The sequence below is a fragment of the Lampris incognitus genome, chromosome 1 (assembly GCF_029633865.1).
Source record: "Lampris incognitus isolate fLamInc1 chromosome 1, fLamInc1.hap2, whole genome shotgun sequence".
Taxonomy (NCBI): Eukaryota; Metazoa; Chordata; class Actinopteri; order Lampriformes; family Lampridae; genus Lampris; species Lampris incognitus.
The window spans coordinates 144,379,458-144,404,341 of record NC_079211.1 but is presented as its reverse complement, the minus strand read 5'-3'; the positions used below and the strand labels follow the sequence as shown (position 1 = coordinate 144,404,341).

The following is a 24,884-nucleotide window of genomic DNA, read 5'->3' as shown; positions in this document are numbered from 1 at the left end:
GAAAATATTTAATATATTGCATGTTGCAGAACTTACAATATGTGTAGTAAGCATGTATACGAACTCCTTTAGACTACTGAGTCCCCACGAAGGAATACTCCGCTCTGAAGCTGCCTTTGGATTGCAGGTAGTCCCCGTGGAACTCTATCTCGGCCATGTTTCCAGATGACTTCCAGAGAAAAAGCTGCTGGCCTTTAAACACGTTGGTCTTTAAGACATCCATGTCCCGGATCTGGTAAAATTGTAAATGAACAAATATAAGACAGGCTGTTTTCAACAACTTATGCACACATAGCGATTGCTGGTATCGGCTGCACGTTAAAAGACAGTGGGACAACAGCCCATGCCAGAGAGGTTCTCCGCACCATGATGTAGGTGGTCCGGCTGTTGGTGGTGTTGAACACGAGTCCTATGTGCAGTGCCTGGATTCTGATCTTCACCGAGGGCGGCGCATTGATGAGGACTCGACAGGTGTGGTTGTTGCTCGGCGTTGTAGGGTTCTCGAAGACACCGCTGGGCGAGAACAGCTGGACGTCACAATCTGCGAGGCAAAGAACATTTTAAATTTCGACTCAATCACTTTAGGGCGATTCTTCAATTTGGAGCACTTTTGGCTTTTGACATTTTGAAAAAAAAAATTCTTTAAAAAAAATGTTTTTTCAAAAGCTCTATTAAGTGGTCTGGGACAAATATCCTAGTATAGCTTTGATCGTCCTACAAAATAAGTTTGATATTATGATGCTATTTTTTCAAAATTATGACAGCAACATGTGATGGTAATGACAATTTTCACTTTTTGGAGAAAAAGTTGGCTAAGTCTCAGACTTGCTAAGCTAACTTGTTAGCTGGCATACAATGTACAATGAATATACATGAATAAAGTGAAATGTCTTATTTCTGAACTAAAATACTCAGATAGTACCTTGTTTGGTAATGACGCCTAATAACCATGCTCTCAGATCAGGACGTATATGCACATCTTCACATTACTTCCATTTGTGCACATGAAGAAGTCATGCTTCTGCCGTGACTGCTCACGCGCCTCTGGCACTTCTCGTTTCCATGGCAACCACATTGTTGTTGTTTGAAAAACGTTATCGCTCTAAAACGTTGGGTGTGATGTAATGACAGATGAGTGAGGGACAGCGACATTTAACTATAAAAATGTGCAAATTGCACAAATACAAACCATATGAATTTCAAATATGTCTTTTTAAATTATTACGAAAAAATGCAAATTAAAGCTTGAATGAATTTAACCGTTTTTATTACTTTATTTATGGAGGGGAAGTTATAAAGTCTGGGTTGGGGACGAGCCCAGAAACGGTGAAACTCTGGCACGTTTTAATTTTCAACATACTGAAAAAGTATTAAAATGTCATCATTGAGACACAAATCTTTTTTTTTCCCACAGCTAACACAACCTAACTCTAACAAATACAAATTTGTTTTTAGTTTTTTTTTATAGAGTTTTTTTCTTGAAACTCTACCCTGGGGACAGATAAACTCCCTTAATTTAGCTATCATGCACTTGCAAGATGAGGTCAACTCACGTTCAATTCATCTATATCTAGCAGAAGTATTTTGCAAAGGCTTTTCATTGCTTTTCATTATGCAATGATATTTCAGTTATTTCAGATTACTATTGCAATAATCTGCAAAGACCCTGAGAGCAGGATAAGCGGTTCAGATAATGGATGGACGGATGATATTTTTAGAAACGTAGATATATTTTTTTTTCTGCATCTGGGTGTTGCGTCCAGCAAAACTCGGACCACGACTTTGAATCAAACTGTGTTTATTGCTGCCACAGTAAACGTCATATACACGTACAGCCTAGTAGTGTGCAGGTTATTTTCTTGCCCGGTGCGGGATTCGATACGGGGTGTACTGCACCACAAGGCGACATCACTAACCGCTCGGCTAAAGGGTCAGACCCGTTATAACGGGTCTTATTACAGTGTTTCTCAACCGGGGGTCCGCGGACCCCTAGTGGTCCGTGGTGTAATTGCAAGGGGTCCGTGAAAATAAAATATCTTTAAAAAAAAGATCCTATGACATTTATAGAAATAGGATTATTTTACTCAAATGTGACTGAGACCTTTATCTACCTAAACTATAAAGGGTAACAGGACTTTTTTCTCTAATTACATCTGTTTCACGAGTGTCATTTATTGTATTTTAATAAGAGATCTCGCTCCCGTTTGCATTGTTAAAAGTTACTGCATAAAAATTCTGTTGTTACATACATCTGAAAGTTACTGAATACATATTCTGTTTTGTTACATATATCTGAAAGTTACTGAATACATATTCTGTTTTGTTACATATATCTGAAAGTTACTGCATAAGAATTCTGTTTTGTTAACCATATCTAAGTTACAACTGAAAGCTCTTATTTTTGCCCCAAATAGTGAATAAATGCTATAATGCAATTTAAAATGCAGTTTCTACTGTTTCTATCAAATTGCAACCCCCCTCCCCCAAGATCAGGTGGAGGGGTCCTCAGGGTAGATCAAAAATACGCAGGGGGTCCAGCACCCCAAAAAGGTCGAGAACCACTGTCTTATTAGTAGTTTACAGTATCAACCACGTCTTGCGCTACTGCCGTAAACCGACTGCCGTAAACCGGCTGTCGTAAAACCTAAAGCTGCAGGGTCCTAGACTACAGTCACACTGTTGTGACTTATACACGACACTGGGGGGATGGGGAGGAGGGGGGAGGGGTAATATTCCGAGAAAAAACTCACAATTCCTGAGATTAAAGTGGAGAGTTTACGAGAAAAAAAACCCCGCAAATTTACGAGGGGAAAGAAAAAAAAAACATCGCAAATTTGGTAGCCGTAGTCTTACCCTGATGACTCTTCTTGTTGTTCTCCTGGGAATGGTACGTGAGCAGAACCCCGTTCCCGGGGGTCAGGAGACCCTGACGCACCAACAGGACGTTGGTCCTGCTGGTGAACTCGGTCCCTTCCGCCTGCTCGCACTTCCTCAGGAACACCAGCCGGTCGAAGAACGCCACGTTCTCCCCTGCCCACACCAAAGCACAAGGTTACGTACCAGCCGGGCGACGCCGAACACACGCGGCTGTCACTCACTCACTCTCTCGCGTCACACACTTACTTGTTCTACAGTCCAAGGAACTGGACTTCACCGTGACGTGTATGACCTCGTTCAGGGGTCGGCCTATGGACACGGTGCAGCGGCTAGCCACGTTTCTCAAGTCCACAACGCCCCGCTCGTCCAGCAGAAGCTGCCCACACACGCCTGGAAGGTAAACACGTGGGGGTTAAACATGGCGAGCCGTGGCGGGAAGCCCCGGGGAGGCGTGACCGCCTCTCGGCTATTACGAATGGGGTGGTGGAGGGTAGTTCCTGTCGACGCAGAGAACGGTCAACTGGGCATGCGCGAAATGCCTCCGCCGTCGCATCCGCACGCCCCGCTAGGATTCTTAAGGAAGACCCGCCCCTACTCTGCGTCCGATTGGCTAACTTTAACCCTAACCCCGCCCCAACCCTAACCTACCCAAACGACGGAGGCGACGAGTACTTGCGCATGCTCAGTTGACCGTCCTCTGCATCGCTGGGGACTAGCCTCTACCGTTATGAGCGATGGCCCCGGCAAACTAACTGGTTTTAGGGGGCGAGGTGGGTACGGATGTGGACGTCTGTGAGGTCTGGATGGGTTCTGTCGGAGCAGGGGGCAGCGCGGATGTGCGGTACGTTGGCGTCTCTGTCCGGTTCAGGGTGGGGGGCATGAGGGGGTCCTGTTTGTTGCGAGTGGCCTCCACTGCGGTGTCCGGCGGAAGGGCGTGGGCTAGGGTGGGCTGCGTGTCTCTGCAGCCGCCCGTGTAGCAGCCTTTAATGGTGATGGGCTTGGGCATGTGCATGCAGAGCAGTGGGCTGAGAGGCTCGGGATTAGAGGGCCCCCTGCAGGACACAGGTCGGGACTGGATCCCATAGCCGCAGGACACCGAACACTGGCAAACAAAACAAAACAAAACAAAATCTCTCTTTAACAAAACTTTTGCATTTACCCATTTAGCAAATACTCTTATCCAAAGCAACTTACAAAAGAGTCAGTAGGTAGCTGACTAACTGGTATCACAAAGTTTTATATATATATGTGTGTGTGTGTGTGTGTATGTATATATATACACATATACATATATATATATGTGTGTATACATATACATATAGTATATATATATGTGTGTATATATATATATATACATATATACACACACACACACACATATATATATATATAAAATCTCAAACCATCAATGGTGTTGGTAAGAGTGCTCAACAAATGAGGAGCGGAATATTGAGATAGTTGTAGGAAATAAAAACGTTAATTATAATCAATGATAACTTTAATTCATAATTTCATTCATAACTTTAATTCATAACTCTGATTAATTTTCCCACATCTGTCTTAGATGTAGGGGAAAATGAATTAGTTATGAATTACAAATAAAATATAAAAAATATAAACATATTATGAATATATGAATTAAAGTTATGATATATATATACACTACCGTTCAAAAGTTTGGGATCACATTGAAATGTCCATATTTTTGAAGGAAAAGCACTGTACTGTTCAATGAAGATAACTTTAAACTAGTCTTAACTTTAAAGAAATACACTCTATACATTGCTAATGTGGTAAATGACTATTCTAGCTGCAAATGTCTGGTTTTTGGTGCAATATCTACATAGGTGTATAGAGGCCCATTTCAGCAACTATCACTCCAGTGTTCTAATGGTACAATGTGTTTGCTCATTGGCTCAGAAGGCTAATTGATGATTAGAAAACCCTTGTGCAATCATGTTCACACATCTGAAAACAGTTTAGCTCGTTACAGAAGCTACAAAACTGACCTTCCTTTGAGCAGATTGAGTTTCTGGAGCATCACATTTGTGGGGTCAATTAAACGCTCAAAATGGCCAGAAAAAGAGAACTTTCATCTGAAACTCGACAGTCTATTCTTGTTCTTAGAAATGAAGGCTATTCCATGCGAGAAATTGCTAAGAAATTGAAGATTTCCTACACCGGTGTGTACTACTCCCTTCAGAGGACAGCACAAACAGGCTCTAACCAGAGTAGAAAAAGAAGTGGGAGGCCGCGTTGCACAACTGAGCAAGAAGATAAGTACATTAGAGTCTCTAGTTTGAGAAACAGACGCCTCACAGGTCCCCAACTGGCATCTTCATTAAATAGTACCCGCAAAACACCAGTGTCAACATCTACAGTGAAGAGGCGGCTGCGGGATTCTGGGCTTCAGGGCAGAGTGGCAAAGAAAAAGCCATATCTGAGACTGACCAATAAAAGAAAAAGATTAAGATGGGCAAAAGAACACAGACATTGGACAGAGGAAGACTGGAAAAAAGTGTTTTGGACAGATGAATCCAAGTTTGAGGTGTTTGGATCACAAAGAAGAACGTTTGTGAGACGCAGAACAAATGAAAAGATGCTGGAAGAATGCCTGACGCCATCTGTTAAGCATGGTGGAGGTAATGTGATGGTCTGGGGTTGCTTTGGTGCTGGTAAGGTGGGAGATTTGTACAGGGTAAAAGGGATTCTGAATAAGGAAGGCTATCACTCCATTTTGCAACGCCATGCCATACCCAGTGGACAGCGCTTGATTGGAGCCAATTTCATCCTACAACAGGACAATGACCCTAAACACACCTCCAAATTGTGCAAGAACTATTTAGAGCAGAAGCAGGCAGCTGGTATTCTATCGGTAATGGAGTGGCCAGCGCAGTCACCAGATCTGAACCCCATTGAGCTGTTGTGGGAGCAGCTTGACCGTATGGTACGCAAGAAGTGCCCATCCAACCAATCCAACTTGTGGGAGCTGCTTCTGGAAGCGTGGGGTGCAATTTCTCCAGATTACCTCAACAAATTAACAGCTAGAATGCCAAAGGTCTGCAATGCTGTAATTGCTGCAAATGGAGGATTCTTTGACGAAAGCAAAGTTTGATGTAAAAAAAATCTTATTTCAAATACAAATCATTATTTCTAACCTTGTCAATGTCTTGACTCTATTTTCTATTCATTTCACAACATATGGTGGTGAATAAGTGTGACTTTTCATGGAAAACACAAAATTGTTTGGGTGATCCCAAACTTTTGAACGGTAGTGTATATATATATAGTGCATGTCATGTTGAATGTGTTTAATTCGCCTTGGGTCATCAAGAGAGAGAAATAGGGAGGTCGAAATACAAAATAGATTAATATTGCCACAAAACAGCAAAAATTAAGAAATTCTACCATGAGCTCATAAAAAGGGCAAGTGCAAGTAGAAAAGGGCTCATGGACAGCGGTAATGAAGATGTTTAAGTATGAAAGGGTACAATAATAACAGCCGGCACCAGTTCGTAGCAGTCATTGCAAACTGCCACCGGAAACCATTTAAGGATCAAGGTAGATGTTGAAGAGCATCATTTCTAGGCTTTTCTCGAAAGAAGCGAGGAAGTCAGTAGCCCTGGTGGAGGCCGGCAGTTTGTTTCACCCTTTTGGGTCCAGGCGGGAGAAAAGTCTGGATCTAGAGCTTTTGACTTTTGCAGAGGATAAAGATAATAGTCTACCAGAGGGAGATTTTGTATACAAGCAGGTTCAGTTTTGGGTACGTCAGAGACACTCAACATGGCCGTTCATATTTCATCTGGCATTGTTTCTCCCCAACTCTGCCAACCTTACCTGGCTCCACTCTTTCACCTCCCATCTGAAGGTGCAGACCTGGACCAGGCAGGGCACGGTGGTGGTGGGTTTGGTGGCTGTATGGCATTTTACCTCAGGCACCACACATTCCTTGCCATGGATGAATTGGACGCAGGACACTGTCCTCTGGGCTACCCCCAGGTCACAGGACACCGAGCAGGGCGATGTTCTCAAAACCTTCCACCTGGACAGATTACATTGACAGTATGGTATTATGTCCGTGTGTGTGTGTGTGTGGGTGTGTGTGTGTGTGTAAGTGTGTGAGAGATTTACAGAACCTTGCTGGGCAGCTGTTGGTGTTACACGTGACCACAGCTGTGGGTTTTGGGAAGGCATTGCACTCTGCATCCTCCACCACCACCTCTTCCTCTTCCACCTCTCGAGCGCAGTACAGCACTCTGTTAGCCACCCCCCCGCCACATGTCACGCTGCAGACTCCTTGCTTAGACCGCCATCTGGTGGGCAAAAATATACCTTGTTATAATTGTCGTTGATCATTATTTTCCACTGTGTCTGCGTTAATACATGGGTGTAGCCAGTCTAGTAAAAGGGGTGGATCTTTTTTCCCTCAAAAAATGGACCTTTTTATTCTGACCTTATTACATAAGGCATTCTGAGGGATACCTTATGCAACCATGGCTACAAATACACTATATTGTATACATAAACTTGTAGTTGAAGGATCACCATATAACAGATCACATGGTTGTGACTTTGGGCATATTTTGTTTCTTAGCTAACTGCTGCTTGGTTTCATTGAAAACACATTAGTTAGGACTTTTGGGATTTTTCATTTTTGTGGGGTCGGTCCAAGCCCCCCCCCCCTCGGCTCGGTTACACCCATGTAAAATAGACAGCATATGCTATTAATAACAAGAGCATATAAGTTGTATACATTGTATACATGCATGAAGCCATTATAGATAAGAAATATTAATTGCATGTGAGCTCACGTGGGAGGGCAGGGAGATGTGTTGCAGGCCTCCGTGTGAGGCTGTGGTTTGCTTGCGCCATCACAGTGGAAATCAGGCACTCCGAGCTTAGTCTGGTGGTCCACACAGGAAAACCAGACCTGCAGCGATCCTACACAAAAACCAGGCTTTGGTTGACCTTATCTGTCGAGGGCACGGCTGTCTCTGAACGGACATGAGCAAAAAGTCCTCGCTTACCGTTGCCACAGCTCTTCGAACACTGGCTAACAAGCGGACTCCAGACGTAAACAGGGAGCTGTTTATAGCGCCGCATCAAACCAGATGACCCAAGAACGGGTCGATCCTGGATAACCAAAACAACATTGTGTCCGAGCTTCTCACACCTTGGGAAATAGATTTTTTTTTCTTCCAAACAGGCCTTCAGTACATGCAGTGTAATGTCTTTTTAATCTAATTTTACCTGTCCCTTAGATTCCCAGCCAATTGGACATACATCCACCACACAAGGAACAAAGTCAGGGGGTCTGATTTCCTTTGAACAGAAGCTCTGATCCACCTCAACCTCCTGACCGCCTTGGGGCCGGATGCATGACACCGTGCGCTTCGCCTCTCCTGGCCCACACACTGCTAAACATTCACCCGGCTCAGACACCTGCCATCTGCAAAATACCAAAAAAAAAAAAAAAGAAGAAGAAGCATATCCAAATCCATTCATTTCATAAAGGCATATCTTTCTGATTTGAGAGCGAGACCACATGACAACAGTTGGAAAAAAACCGCAAGTTCACATTCTCACAGTGGCCAGGCACCAAGTCTTTTTAACTATTTTAACTTTCCGATCCCTGCTGTTGACTGCCTGTAAATTTTGATGATTCAGGAATTTGGTCTCATTTCACCGTTGCACGAATCCTAAGTTGCTCTAAGAACAAGCAACTTAGGATTCAACTTAGGAGGTGAGCTAACCACTTAAAAAGTAAATGATGGGGCGTCCGGGTAGTGTGGCGGTCTATTCCGTTGCCTACCAACGCGGGGATCGCTGGTTCGAATCCCTGTGTTACTGCCAGCTTGGTCGGGCGTCCCTGCAGACACAATTGGTCGTGTCTGCGGGTAGGAAGCCGGGTGTGGGTATGTGTCCTGGTTGCTGCACTAGCGCCTCCTTTGTTCGGTCGGGGCGCCTGTTCGGGGGGGAGGGGGAACTGGGGGGAACAGTGTGATCCTCCCATGCGCTACGCCCCCCCCCCCCCCCAGATAGCATCTGGATGTGGGACACTTCAGGCAATGATGCGGCACTGATGGCCTTCTGGCCCTGACATAATGGATGTGAGCCTGAAGTGGCCCACATGTGTAACAGCAAATATGGCCCAGATATGCCAAATCAAAAGTGGGCCTTTTTTTGGCAAAGACGCGGTGCTCTCGGCAACATGTAATCTGGATGTGACCCTGAAGTGGCCCCGTGTGGTAAATGGCGAATATGGCCCAAATATCACAAAACAAATATGGGCCACCTTTGGCAAATATGTGGCACATGCGGCATTGCTATGGCTCGGTTCTGGCCCAGATCTGGCAAACAGGAGCGGACCGCCCAAGTGCCCTCATTCCGTGCGGTATGTGGGCCGGATGGAAGTGTCAATGTGGGACGGGTCCGGGCCACCGCCATTTTGCTATCTGGACCTGGTAAAACTCCCCACTGTCAGGTGAAAAGAAGCGGCTGGCGACTCCACATGTTTCGAAGGAGGCATGTGGTAGTCTGGAGCCCCCCTCGGATTGGCAGAGGGGGTGGAGCAGCGACCGGGACGGCTCGGAAGAGTGGGGTAATTGGCCGGGTACAATTGGGGGGGGGGGGGGGGGAAGCCACAAAAAAAGAGTAAATGTTGACATTTGATAAATGGATCAGTCGTCGGTAGCGTGGAGAGGACGGTATACCTGGCAGGACAGTGTTGAAGGTTACACTTTTCCACCGATTCGGGGGCTGAATCAGGCGGGCATTCGGATACTGGAACCTCAGCAAACTCAGCTCCTCGTCTCTGAACGCACCTCACGGGACGCGCTCTCTCTCCTCCGCCGCAGGAGGCACCGCATGGTCCAAAATCCCCCGCGTGCCACCTGGGAAGGGGGGAGACGGCGATGATTGATATTACCCGTTTGCAACCGGCGTGCCCGTGTCAGCTGAGTATTGGGTGAATATGAGCTTCACCTGGGGGGACAGGCCGGGAGCTGGCAGGTCGTCTGCCGCGGTACAGACGAAGGAGGTGAACCGCAGTACTTTTCCTCCAAGTGGTCATGGGACTCTTCATCTACACAGACGTGTACATGCTTCTGTACGCCTGCAAGAAACCATTACCAGCAAGGATTACCATTATCCACCCATTGCCCGACCCATTATCCTGCTCTCAGGGATGCTGGAGCCTATTCCAGCAGTCATTGGGCGGCAGGCGAGGAGATGCCCTGGACAGGCCATCACACACACACACACACACACACATTCACACCTAGGGGGCAATTGAGTACGGCTGATTCACCTGACCTACATGTCTTTGGACTGTGGGAGGAAACCCACGCAGACACAGGGAGAACATGCAAACTCCACACAGAGGACGACCCCCCCCCCAAGGTTGGACTACCCCGGGGCTCGAACCCACAACCTTCTTGCTGTGAGGCGACCGCGCCACCGTGCCGCCCATAATCGTTGGTCCAATAAGAATTTCCTTTCAAATTGAAAATTTTTATTTTTATTTTGGGGAAATTTTCTCCATTGCGGAGGTGGGGGGGGGGTGATTTGGGGCAAGATCCCTCCCTTACATGCTCAGAAATGGAGGCTGCTCTAGATAGTGAGAAGTTTTGGAGGATTGAAATACAGTATATAACACCACACATCCCTCCGTACGGCTTACGTTGCAGTTGAGAAGCTTATATTACGAGGGAGCCGCATGTGTAAACAAGGTGTCCCGACGGTCTGCTTTAGTTTATACGCTCTTTCTGCTTACTCGGTACAACGTGAGCTCGGGGTTTGTTTTAAGAAGGCGCTGCTGTGATAACCTCTGCAGCCAGCAGAACTCAGACAAAATAAGCTTGTCTATACTGAATACAGCGATGTCCTTAAGATAGATTATCATGTCTGGGATAAAAGCATACAGTAATCATTAACAGTGTCAACTATTACCCCCCCCCCTCCTCCTGCATACTTTGCTTCGAATACTATTTGTTCGGGAACTTAAATCCAAAGGTATTCCCCTGAAATGAACAAGGAGGGTGTTTATTTATGACATTGGGTTGATAGGGACATCTTTTGGCAGTGAAATTAAACCGTTTTGTTGTTATTTTTGTGTGTTTCTGTGCAGCCTGCGTCTTACCTGGGCCACACGTGACGGAGCAGGGTGTTGCAAGGGCGACCCATTTACTCCTGGGTTCGGCTTCTGTCAGGTCAGTATCACTGGCGGGTACATAGTACTGGTAGCTGATGTTGGGGTCGGTTTTCCCTCCATACTCTTTCCCATATTTACGATAAACCTGCAAGGAGGAATACACGGTGGTGTGACTCTGACATTATATTACGGCACATCACGTCATATCAACGTCAGACCAAAACCAGTCGTCAGATTTCACTTTTCACGTCTTCAAACCTTGTACATGGCATAATAAAAGATTCAGGAATATTTTTTTCAATTTGCAAAGGACAAATATTTTTCATTTATTTATCCAGAACTGCTCTCGGCTGTCTCAAGAACTGTGCAGCAGTAGTCTAGTCCTCATTAATATTCATGAGCTGGCATTTGAGTGACAAGTGCAAGGGGTTGTAATTAAGCCTCACCAAAAGGTACGCCACTCCGAATGTGGCCACTAGGGGCGCTCAAAGCACAGTAGGTGTAAAGTGAGTATAGAGGGGTTGATGGGCAAATTTCACAAAATCACAAACCATGCCAGTTTTACAGAATTAGCTTTCTATTAGCTGTCTAGATTTTGCTCGTTCCTCTAAATACTAGATAATTTTCATTAAATGCAACTGACATATAACTTATATGCATAGAAAATCAGCTTTTATTCTCTCTTATTGCACAGGTGACGCCATCGCGTCTCACATAAAGTCGTTGAAATGTTGATTTTGATTGCGCCCTGTCCAACCAACACGGCCAAGCGAGCAGTTTTTAGAAGCAAGCGTCTGAAAACGTGTAAGGTTGAGACTCGTGTGGCCTCGTTGATTCATGGCGCTTGAGTGTATTTGGACATAGCATCTTCCAGAACCTAAAGAGAGTATATGAGATGGACGGTTGTAGAGTTAAGCATGTTTTTAGCCATGTAGTCGTGCCTCAGCCCTATTTCGCCCATTCACTTTCGGTGCGGTTTGAACTTACTAGTGGTTAAGTGTGCTCGCAATTGAGCAATTGATGATATCAGGAGCATCGGGAAGAAAAAAAAAAGACTGGCTGAGAGAAGCTGAAGAAGGGGGGGCTCTTTTTAAAAGGGAAGTAGGAAATCTGAATTCCACCTTTTATACTTTTAGGTACGGCCCTGTGATGGCCGGGCGGCCTGTCCGGAGTGTCTCCCCGCCTGCCGCCCAGTGACTGCTGGGATGGGCTCCCGCGTCCCCGCGACCCTGAGAGCAGGATAAGCGGTTTGGGTAATAGATGGATGGATGGATGCTTTTTGATGTATTTCTTCTCTCAGTAGAAAGAGTGCAAAGTGCGTGACAGTTAACGAGACAAGCGATGTCCAGTTTTGGTGTGATGATAAGTGAGCCCTCTATGTCGCTGTACAGTTGTTTGGTTACGATGAATTTGTCCTCCGCATTTAACCCGTCCTATTGTATCGGAGCGGTGGGCAGCTGCAGCGCCCGGGGACCAACTCCCGTTCTTCTTACCACTGCCTTGCTCAGGGGCGCAGGCAGGAGCATTAACCCTAACATGCATGTCTTTTTGATGGCGGGAGGAAATCGGAGCACCCGGGGGAAACCCACGCAGACACGGGGAGAACATGCCAACTCCACACAGAAAGGGACCCGGGACGGCCCGGGGGTCCGAAACCAGGACCTTCGTGCTGCGAGGCAACAGTGGTAACCACTGGGCCACCGTGCCGCCCGTAATCGTTGGACCAGGGGGGGTCCGGCTGTTTCTGCTGACCTGTATATGCATCTCCCGTTGCACCGGTCCGGCTAGCAGCAGCTCCTCCATCCGGGGCAGAAAGTCAGGGCTCAGGAAGAGACGGTACTCCAGCCGGCCGTCGTCCAGCAGGGAGGGGTGGGTCACATTCAGCGCCATGTCGCCATCCCCGGCCACGACGTACTGATCCCCGACCATCACAGCTGCGAGCGAGAAGAGCAAACGCGACTCCTGTTACTCGCCTCACTGATCCCGCGCCATGCGCTAAACCTGAACCTCCTGTAAGCCGATAGGTCTTACCGATATGTGTGAAGACGGGCGCATTGTTAACAACGCGCACTTGCGTGGCGTTCAGTGGCAGGGAGAGGAAGGTGATGTACTCTGACCAAAATAGAGGATGACGTTAAAAACAGGTGGTCGAACAGGAAACTGACACGAGCACACAGGCGTACTTGTCATTTTAATACCAGCTGGCGTGAAAATACGAGAGCGATTTCGCAATTAAAATAAACGAGGGACTAAAAATAACTTGAAAGGAGGGGGAAAAAAAAGCAACGGAAAAATGGGTCTGTGTGACAGCGGGGATCCCTCGCACAAACCATGACGCGCCACGAAAAGCATTTTTAATAACTTTTAAATTGATTTGAGGCTTAAAATGCTGCGCTTACTTGTATTCACGACCGCTCGTAACTCAATTTAATGGTTTTTAATTATCATTACGCAAGTGCAACGACACCGAGTCTGCAACTCCGAAAGAGAAATTTAGAAATACGTATAAAGTTTAAATCATCTAGTACTGAATTAAAACTAGGAAAAGATACAACAAAAATGTTGTGATGTTGAGAATAGCTCAAATATTGCAGATTATTCGAGGTAGCAGGGTGTATTCTGCACTAGTGTTGTGCCACACGTGCTAAAACATGTTCAAGTCACATCCCTGGCGGGCGTTAGATAGATAGGCTGCTGCATGTTGCAGGAAATAACGAACGCCTCGGTAAGATGTCGGTATGCATGCTCGGTAATCCACGAAAGACCTGAGTAAAACGTTTTGATTAACGGAAAATGTTGCTTTATCTTCTACCTCTGGCCTGACCGCCGCTGTAGGAGTTGGAGGTTAAAGTGCAGGATGAGCCATCTCCTCCACACACTCCGCAGACGTCCTCTACTTTGCCAGAATGCAACACGCCATCACACCCGAACAGCTGACAAGACAGACAGACAGAGAGAGAGAGAGACCAGGACCGTGACCCCCCTCAAGTATTCAAAAAGGCAATCTGATGACATCTAATCCCATCTCATCCCGGTCTTCACCTCGCATTTGCCTCTCAGACAGGCAGCTGTGGATCCCAGGGTAGCCGGGCCATCTGGCTCACACCGAGTCCCGTCCACAAACTGAGAGCCGCGGCTCACGATGAAGTTTTCCCCGTCTGACTGGCATACGTATTTACATTGCTCGTCCCCTGTGCATGACGGGCAATATGGCAGAAACAAGACAAAAGAAGTTAATACAATACCGACAATGTTTGCCCTGTTATTATCGTGAGACTGCGAAAGGTTGACATGTGGCAGGCTGTAGTCAGCCTGCTAAAAGAGGAGGCCCCCCCCACCCCCCCACCCCCAAACAGTACACCTTTTTATTCTGAGCACAGGAGGCTTCATGCAAGCCGGCCTTTGGCCTAGTATGGCAACGGACACACTATGCTAAAACTTCTAATCTAGTGAAAGGATCAGCACATTGTGGATCAACGAAGGTTGAATCGGTTCATCTGGACACATCTGGACACATCTGGAACCGATTCAACCTCCTTTGATTTTCTTACCTGGGTTATTGAGCATGCGTCAAGACACATTATGGATGTTTCAAACGAGCTTATTTTATTCCCCATTTTCTTCCCAATTATACCCGGCCAATTACCCCATTCTTTTGAGCCGTCCTGGTCCGCTGCCCCACCCCCTCTGCCGATCCGGGGAGGGCTGAAGACTACCACCATGCCTCCTCCGATACATGTGGAGTCGCCAGCCGCCTCTTCTCACCTGACAGTGAGGAGTTTCGCCAGGGGAATGTAGCACGTGGCAGGATCACATTATCTCCCCCCCCCCTTGTTCCCCCTCTCCCCTGAACAGGCGCCCTGACTCCAGAGGAGGCGCTAGTGCAACGACCAGGACACACACCCACATCCGGCTTCCTACCCACAGACACGGCCAGTTATATCTGTAGGGACGCCCGACCAAGCCGGCAGTAACGTGGGGATTCGAACCAGCGATCCCCGTGTTGGTCAGCAACGGAATAGACCGCTGCGCCACCCAGACGCCGCTTGTTTTGCTCCTGATGTAACTGCTGTTTGCTTTCACTGAATACACTTCAGTGAGACTTTTTGGAGCCTTCGTTTTAATGGTAAGGTCAGACAACCCCCGCCCCCCGGCCCCCCCGCCTCACCTCTGACAAAACCTACGGCAGGGATCCAGGTATAGAACGAGGCACTGTTGGGCAATAGGTGGAGTGGCTTGGGGTCTGTTTGGGAGCACTGCTCCGCCATGAAGTCTAGCTGGGTGCGCTCGCATAGCTGCAATACAAGAAACGGGAAGATTTTCACTTTTACAGTGCTGACACAATGTGTGCCCATTGTAGTGCCTCTGGCAACAGGTTCACAATCTTTTTTTCCCTCCCCGGTCCCCTTCGTTTCCCAGGCTAGATGTGCATCAGTTCAGCTGGCTTAGACGCCATGTAGTCTAGCATAGCTCTCCCCTTATCTGAAGCTGTATCTGAAATACTTATGCGCTGCTCACCGGGCTCATCTTTAAATCATCCTTCTGAATTTCCGAGGCCTCTTATCTCGTGGTATCCCCCCTGATATCGTTCAAGGCAACCCAAGCATGTTTAGCCCCCCGGTTGTGAACCACTGGCCTATTTAATAATCATTGAAACTGGGAGGATGATCCACTGTGCAAACAGTGCTGACCTACTGTATGGAGGCCCACGGTAAACAGTGAAAACTAACCTCCCGGTGACAAAGTTCAGCCTCCATATCCCGACCCTCACACTCCTTCCCTCCGAAAGCGGGTCTGGGATATGACAAAGGGAGAGGGAAAATATACGGATGTTCACATAATCAATATTGAACATTTCCGGTCACGGAAGATTAAAATCCTGGACATTTGAATCTCTCGATGCTCGCGTCATATTCGTTACCTTGGGTTGTTGCATTGTCTCGTGCGGTAGCTGACCCCGCCGCCGCACGTCCGCGAGCAGGGGGAGAACCCGGACCAGCTGGACCAAGAGCCGTGCACCACCACCGAGGAGCTGAGCTGCTCCGGGGACACGCAGCGCCCCTTCAGACACCACTGTCGGGGACGGTGCCATCTGATTATGCCGCCGCTGTGACTTAAGTGGCTCATAAGTAATACGACTTGCCCAAAAGGAAGGCCGACCTTCGCGGCTTATCGGCAGGGCGTTACCTGATTGGGCGCGCACTCCGTTCCATCCAGCAGCGGGACCAGGAGCCGTTTGCAGGTGCTGTCATCATTAGGGTTAATGTGACAGGAGAGGACGCGGCACACTGGCTAACAGGAAAGACCAGCACCGTTAATGCAATAAACACGACTGGTTTGATATTCAGGATGTAAAGTCCCACGCGGCAGCGTTAAGCTAGCGTAGCGGGTCTCTTACCATGTCGGGGTTGGTGAAAGAGCAAGCTCTAGCGGTGCTTCCAAAAGCGATGCGGCACTGGTCGTCAATACCGTAGTACAGGCCTGGCTTCCAGTCTTGCAGGGAGCCTCCCAGTACAGGAAGGTCTTTCGCACATTCGGCCTTCCCTTCGCTAGTAACCCCATTACATAGCGTAGCACGTCATTCACCAGGCTCAGAAAGTAAGAGACTCACGTACTGTAGTATATCGCAATAACGTAGTCTACGGTAGTGTCGGATGACAATAAATGGGAAGAAATCACAGCCCAACACTTCAGGAAACGCATAGAAATATAGTATTTAAGTCATTAGATGTGTACTCAGAGCAAATCGCGTTAATTGTAATGGAAATTTTTTTTTTCAATTTAGAAAAAGTGTTTAAATCCAAGATTGAGACAAAAAAAAAACTGCGCTTGTAACCAACGAGGTAGTCACACAGGACTTTTCTGATCACCGATTTCAGGGCTGTGTGACTCCTCAGAAGGGGGCTGTATTCATGCACGGCTGCAACTAACCCGGCGGGGCCCACCTGAAGAACGTGACGAGCTCCTGTCTGCTGCACTGGGACCAGGTCAGATCCACACTGTTGTAGCCGCCGTCCGAGGCCATGATGAAGCCACTCCTGCCGCAGGTGTTCGCCTCGCCGTCGTGGATTAACCCGAAACTGAGGAAGAAGAACGGACGCTTAAAACGGATCCGCTGGGAAAAAGAAAGCGTGGCGCCGCCCGAGCGGGCCGTGCCTCACCTGTGGCCGATTTCGTGAGCGATGGTGATGCCGAGGTCAAAGCCCGTGTCCTCCGTGATGACACAGTTCTCCTCGCTGGAGCAAACTCTGCCCAGATGCGTCACGCCCCTCACCAGTTTGTTCCCGTTGGGCAACACCAGGTCGTACCTGAGTGGGGGTTAAGACGTCGTGTTAAAACATGACATGCGTTTCCCCGTACAGCATCGGGCATCTCGTCGGCCTCCCCACAGCGCACCTTGTGATGTACAGCAGAAGGTCGGCGTGTAATGGATCGGTGTCATTGGTGGGGTTGATCCTGCGGCCCCAGTCACACACACTCGTAAGAGAAGAGGTGATGTTGGTGGACATTTGGATCTCTGGCTAGAATAGAAACCACAGTGGTGAGAGGGATGGCACATGTTTAGGACAGCTAAGCGTGTAGAAGAACCGTCATGGTACACAGGGGGACTCCTTATAAAGACCTTAAAGTAATAGGCTTGGATAGAGCTCATCATCACCATAACCACTGACTGCTGCCTCGTCCACCGTGTCCATCGACAACCACGTAGCCCTCTTAAGTGTTCTGACTAGACTCTTCTTCCTGGTTATCCAATAGTGAGGTGTTCTTGCATTTCAATTGGGACAGAAGAGTCACCTGCTATCTTCCAGCTTAAGCTTGAAATGTCCATCCATCCATCCATCCATTAGCCGAACCACTTATCCTGCTCTCAGGGTTGCGGCGATGCTGGAGCCTATCCCAGCTGTCATTGGGCAGCAGGCGGGGAGACACCCTGGACAGGCTGCCAGTCCATCACAGGGCCCACACACACACACACACACACACACATATTCACACCGAGGGACAATTTAGTACGGCCGATTCACCTGACCTGCATGTCTTTGGACTGTGGGAGGAAACCCACACAGACACAGGGAGAACACGCAAACTGAACACAGAGGACGACCCGGGACGACCCCTAAGGTTGGACTACCCCAGGGCTCGAACCCAGGACCTTCTTGCTGTGAGCCGACTGCGCCACCGTGCCGCCCTGACATGTGCATCCACTCAATAATAGTACTGAAGAAAAACACTGTGACTGCTATCCCTAATCTGACTTCCATCGCTTCCTGTCTTGCATGCTTAATCAACGGCGACACGGGTATTTTGTCACACCTTTCCTCAGGGTGCCATGGCCTAGACCCCATCACTACACACCACCGACCCCCCGGAAACATTTAGCATTTAGTAATCTAGTGTTTCTTCGACTGTTGTTGGGGGGGGGAAAAGCCTTGGCTGAATGCCTGGATTGAAATGTAATGTACCAGGGTTTCTACACCACACAAAGAAACCACTCGCGTGAATGTCACCGGGCGGGGGGGTTTTTTTTCTTTCAAGTTTTCCTCAAGGAGCTATTGACCTCTGGTTCTGACAAGATGATCATGCGGACCAGATGCACCCTCATGTTGGCCCCCAAGGTTTTGTCCCTCAACAGCTCCGAGGCCTGAGGAGATACGGGACATAAACACATTGCAGAAGATGAGCACTCGGTTGGACTTCACCGTTGGCTATACAGTAAGGGCATTTTCAAAAAAATTTTTTTTTTATCTCAACACGGCGAAACTCCCCGGGTCACCATGACCCCATATAACAGTCAATGATATTTCAACTGAACTTAAACTCCAATGAAAACGACTCCATTTTATTATTGTTATTTTCATTTCAGGCCCGTCATGGTGGCGTCAGCATGTACATACGTAGCTATGGCATGTTCTACCAGGCTACGACCACCAGGTTAGCCATACACAGATTCCCTCAGTCGTGAAAGGGTAGTTTGCTTGCATACTCACAATGTTGAGGTTGGTGAGGACATATTTTTCAGTGTCCTGTTTGTGGACCTGCTGGACATCTGGCCCCACCACCACCATCAGTTCCAGGTGGGTGATGTCGGGCATCGGAGCCGAGCGACGCGCCCGCTTGTCACCTGCAGATTGAGAGAAAAGGCACCGTGCATATAAGGGCTGGGTGGCACCTTACGATAAGACACACTTTATAAAGGCTCTGTAAGTGGTTAATTACTTCATTAACGCTTAATAACTCAACGCATTACAAATCAGTTATAAGATATTAGGGCCCATTGACTTTGGGTTGTCAGGTTTGGTGCCCACATTTTCTCAGTATGAGAGGATCTCCATAGACAGTCCATCAGAGGGGTTGTCGGGTCACATTCTCAGAGAGGCGTATGAGTAGCATAGCTCGAAAAGGAAGTGTAGTGCATATGCAGATGTCAGGCTTGGCACAGCAGTGATAGTGACTAAAGTTACAGTGGTGAAGTTGAGGGTTAAGGTTGGGTAAAGGTAGTGGCTAGTGAAGCTGCCATACAACGATTCAGCTATCTTCATCTAATCATATATATATATATACATATATATAGTAACACTTTAGTATGGGGAACGTAGTCACCATTAATTAGGTGCTTATTAGCATGCAAATTAGCAACACATTGGCTCTTAATTGGTCATTATGTACTCATTAATGCCTTATTCTGCAGGGCCTTATTATACAACCAGTAAGCCATTAACTATGAGTTGTCCCTCTATAACCTCAGAAGTATTGCTTATTAGTAGTACCATCTCAATATGCTTTGCTTAGTATGGCCTTTATAAGGTGGTAGTACCAAAAGAAGAGTTATTCTCCCTTACTAACACTTAATGAATATGGTCTGTTCCTACATAACAACACACAAAACTACAAGTGTTCATAGTGTTAAATTACTGTAAATTAAGTTTTTGTTGCTTAGAATATGTTCCCCATACTAAAGTGAGATCTTGATCATTACTAATTCACTAGTAATTAAGTTTTTGTTACTTAGAATATGTTCCCCATACTAAAGTGACATCTTGATCATTACTAATTCACTAGTAATTAAGTTTTTGTTACTTAGAATATGCTCCCCATACTAAAGTGACATCTTGATCATTACTAATTCACTAGTAATTAAGTTTTTGTTACTTAGAATATGTTCCCCATACTAAAGTGACATCTTGATCATTACTAATTCACTAGTAATTAAGTTTTTTTTATGTTCCCCATACTAAAGTGTTACCATATATATATATATATATTATTTATTTATTTATTTTTTGAGAAATTGTTTATGGAGACCCTCCCCCACATGGGCTCCAGACACGACAACCCCAAAAAAGTGCATTTATCAATGCATTTTAACATTTCCCTCCCTGTTTGCAACCCATTTGTGAATGATTAAATCATGAAGTAATTATGAACCCCTCGTAAAGCACACCTTGTTGTTAAGCGCCACCGAAGCGTGTGGACGACTCTTACTGCATTTCAGTTATTATGACCAGAAAGAGCTGGGCTGCGTAAATTTGTCACACATGGGAGCATGGGACTTCATTTCACGACACAAAACAAACAAACATGCAAAAAAAAAACTAAATTAAACCATGGCACTACACCACACAAATGGTTGTTCATTGCACCACCCTTACCATAGGGCAGTGTTTCTCAACCCAGTCCTCAAGGACCCTCCCTATCCTGCATATTTTCTTTGCAACCCTGAGTAGGTACCTGTTTGTAGTTATTCAACCAATCAGCAATGAATTTTGTCAGACGTTGCACACCTTGCATAATTAAGTGCTGCGAGATGATTGGTCGAGTAAGTACAAGCGGGGCTACCTATGCAGGGTTACCATGAAAATCTGCAGGATAGGGGGTCCTTGAGGACTGGGTTGAGAAACACTGCCATAGGGCAGGGGTAACATGACACTTGCCCCCTAGCTCTGACTTGTACAGTAACACTGTGACTTGTGGAGTTGGTTGTCCCCATTTGGACGCGAACGTGTACCTGAAACAACCGACGTGGTCGCAGCAAAGGCAAGCGTGTCCCTCTGACTCGGGGAGTGACGAAGGAGCTTTAGAGGACACAAAATGAGGACACGGGTCTTTGAGATCTTCAGACACAACAACAGCATTTGACTCATTCTTGCTCGTCGTGACTAATTGCAGGCCTCCGGGCCCATATTCCTAACAGTAGCTTCTTGCCACGGGGTATCTGAGGAACTTCCCTGCCCCGTGTCTTCATATGAGCTTGTAAAACATGATTACGACCCTCTATGGGCTCGGGTACCGAGAGGATGAGAAACAGTTGGAAGAGTTCAATGTGTTTTGCAGATGTCCGAAGCGAACGAATCACTAACCCACGGTGCTCCTGAACACCCCCTCCCCCAGTATTTTCCACCTACCTCCTTCAGTGGAGATCTCATTAGAGCACCAGAGGCAGGCGCGAGTGACATCAGATAAAGCAGTGTCATAAATACCATGTTTCCCCCTCTCCCCGTAGGCCTGGCAGGCCTCCTCAGACGCCCGGAGACGCTCGGAAGCACAACGGGACCCATCTAGTAACTCGGCTGAATTTGCCACATGTGTCAAGCGTGTTTACATAGAAACCAAGGGGGGCAAAGTTGATGAGTGACGCGTCGTGCGCGCGTGCATTGCTTCCCCCGCCCCCGCTCCCCCCCCTGGCCCCCAATAATCTGATAACGTCACAGGTCACCTTCCTGCTTGATTTCGTTGTTTCAAACCGAGCCACTCCATGTGACATGTGGTCTAGTCAGAAAGGCGCGAACTGATGAATTCCTCTGGACGACTATGACCCGGATGAATGAGAACGTTCACAGACACTCGCATGTATGCTTACTCGTCCTCGAGATTGCGTGTCGTGTCGTTGTCATCATCGGCCGCTAGAGGGCGGAAGTGATCCGGTTTTTGCTGTGCCCCTGTTGCTCACGTTGCAAAAACGAAAAACTGGGAGGGAGCGGAAGTGTGGCGGCCTACTCTCCCCACGCTTAAGTGTACCCTCCCAGAAGCAGGACCTGCAGCCTCGGTTCTGAGCTTTTTAAGGCGCAGCGGACCCACGTGACTCGGTAAAAGCCACGATAATGGAGCCAGAGGCGAAGCTGGCTTCCGTTGTGTCTTGTGGGCCGTAGGTTAGCGGTAATTGTTCCCCCCAAACTGGGTCAGACGAGAGAGGGTCTCGTTTCTCTCTAGAGAGTATTTTGTTTATAATTTGGAGAGCGAAACATAATTGGACACCCCCACCCCATTAGTTGTCTGCTCTTTAGCACGAGCGCTATCTGTACCCTTGAAGATGGGTAAACATGCCCGGCCTGATAGAGCTCAGGACCTCCTTTAGAGTGTTTGGCTGTGGGTACGTCACTGGCCTAGTTTCTGGACCGTCTCAAAGAATCTGGTTCGCTGTCCTAGGAAAGAATACACAAGCCCCTCGTAGAAGATGCCCCCTCCTGCTCCCCATCAACACTTGCAGAAATGATAAGTCAAACAGCCAAGCTGTTGTGTTGTTTTCACGTAGACATTTCAAAGTTGTAAAACTGTGTTGGGGATATTGGTCATCCCCCTCCTCCTCCCCTTCCTGCTTTCTCTCTGTTTCTCTCCATCCAGTCCTTCCTGGGGGCGTATAATTTATCTCCATAAAGCTGGGATTCAAGGCCCATCTGCCATTAGTCTGCCAGATATCTGGCCGTTGTCAGTCCGAATTAACAGCTGGGTGTCTCATGCATTAAACCAGCATCTCTGCTGTACTAAAACCTCGGTGCCCCGCTGGATTTGCAGAGCACAACAGACTGGGGGGGAAAGTGTCGTTTGGATCCTCATACCCATTTCCGTGACCAGGAGGCCAGGGATTGTGTATTCATGATTCTCTGAATTATACATAGAGACATATGGGATACTCAAGTGGGTCCAAAAGATACTTCCCCTTTCCCTCTCACAAAACATGTTGTTAGGTTGCGATGGCTGCGGGGGGAGAAAGTTCTTCTCGGGCTGAAGTTAATCACGGTTAACTAGCGTGCCTTTTGCATGATATTCTCGCACAGACATTTGCCCCGACCGACACTCTTAAACGTCGGTGTCAGGGCTTTTAAAGGAAACGGTCCTCGCGTCGCAGATTTATTTGTCAACCGGTCAGAGCAACGTCTGAGACGCTTCCTCGTGTTTTTATAACGAGTCGTAGGCCCACGAACCGTGTGCAAACATGTGAGGCAAGCCATGAAAGTGTTGTTTTAAAGTCAGTTTATCTTGACATATGGTGATACATTTATGTGGAGGGGATTTGACTTGACCATAAAGTGGTCCCCATTCATCGTCTGCCCTTATTTACTCCCCCCTCCCCCCCCATCTGTCACACAGGTGCAGACCATCCACGGACCCGGAAACCCTGAAAGCGCAACTTACTTTTCATATCGCTTAATCTCTTTGGCATTTTTATAATGTGTGGATTGTAAAAAACCAATGCCAGCCACAACGGTTATTTCTTTCTGTGCAATCTCGTTGGATCCATGTGGAAAAAAAGAGTATTATTTGAGCAGTTGACGCGTGTGGCCTGCCAGACACAGAGCTGCCACAAGTAGAACCAAAAGTCAAGGATCAAATCCCTCTGCTTCCCACGCTTAGTCTTCGTTTCGCCGTTTAAATGCTCAGATTCGCTCGGTTTTTATCGGATGTGTTTGTTTTAGGGACACTCTTGTCAAGTTGTAATACGAAGAATCAAACCACAAAAAAAAAAGCCCCATGAAGGGGAATCTTTGCAATATTTCTTGCAGCTTTGTGTGTATGAGCTGAGTGTTAGCTGAACTAATGCAGCATTGATCCGGTGGTAGCAGTACAGCTTTGGACCATATGCGAGTCTATCGCAGTGGTAGAGGGACAACAAGAGGGAATTAGTAATGCTGTGTGCTGACTGGCAAATTGGAAAAATAATTATTCACAGGCAGGGCCTTCTGTAATTTGTGCCTGTATGAGAGACTAGGGCTAGAGAGAGAGAGGGGGAGAGAGAGAGAGAGAGAGAGAGAGAGAGAGAGAGAGAGAGAGAGAGATGGGGGGATTACTTCGTTAGCATTGACCTTGTATGTTGATTTGTCAAGATAATGCCTCTCTTTCATGAAACGGGTTGTTAAGGTGGGCCTGTGCCATGAAAATAGCCCAGAAAACCAACAATACAGGGACGAAAGTGTAATTTCCTCCAACGACACTGTTTTGCGTTAAATTACAGTGATTTTGCCCTCAACGGGACAGATTTTGCATTCCCCCCCCCCCCATTCATCTGTTAAGCGCTGTGGCCACATTTTGCTGATTTCTGTGCCAGCTGCTGAAGAACTAAGCCACACGCCACACGCTCCAGTTCTACCAGGTGCAGAAGAAGAAGAAGAAAAAAGGTTTTCAGACCAACCAATGTTCTTGAAATCACGCGAAAAATCTTCTGTTTACTCCACATTTCTGACTTGGCCTCGTGCTCCCGTGCTCGGTCTATTCCTGCACAGCACCCCATCAGCAGTTGGCTGCAGCGAGGGGCTGCAGAAAAGGCCACAGAATACGAAGACTACATTTATAGATGCCCGATATGTACTCTCCCCCCCCCCTCACCTCCCCTCCCCCTCCCCCTCCTCTCATGAATGGGTGGAGAGATTCCTTGCAGCCTATAGGGTTACAGTGCAGCACTTGTTAACGGACAAATCCTATGACTGGACGTCCGTTGGCATCCTGCTGACTTGCGTTTAAGTGCATGACGGGATGAGAATTTTAATTGGCAAGCCGTGAATGGGTCTAATAGCGATGGGTGGGGGGAGCAGACCGGGAGTCAGGCGGAGTCCCCTCAGAGCTCCTCGGTGTGACTCTAATG

General features: G+C 47.3%; 1 protein-coding gene across 1 annotated transcript; it reads right to left on the bottom strand.

Moving 5' to 3' along the window:
* Window positions 1–4: 4 nt before the first annotated feature.
* adamts13 (ADAM metallopeptidase with thrombospondin type 1 motif, 13) lies at window positions 5–21,171 on the bottom strand. The gene is made up of 28 exons (XM_056280127.1): window positions 21,036–21,171; window positions 19,018–19,151; window positions 18,588–18,671; window positions 17,426–17,550; window positions 17,191–17,337; window positions 16,975–17,109; window positions 16,428–16,578; window positions 16,217–16,321; window positions 15,951–16,102; window positions 15,760–15,823; window positions 15,198–15,324; window positions 14,072–14,220; window positions 13,842–13,962; window positions 13,061–13,141; window positions 12,782–12,963; window positions 11,018–11,174; window positions 9,862–9,991; window positions 9,591–9,770; window positions 8,128–8,326; window positions 7,905–8,010; window positions 7,689–7,818; window positions 7,014–7,190; window positions 6,715–6,919; window positions 3,631–3,979; window positions 3,124–3,267; window positions 2,854–3,030; window positions 366–541; window positions 5–232 (listed from the first exon to the last, which is right to left on the bottom strand). Exons 1-28 carry the CDS (start codon window positions 21,169–21,171, stop codon window positions 74–76), a joined length of 4,182 nt encoding a protein of 1,393 aa, XP_056136102.1. The 3' UTR covers window positions 5–73.
* Between the last annotated feature and the right edge of the window lie 3,713 nt (window positions 21,172–24,884).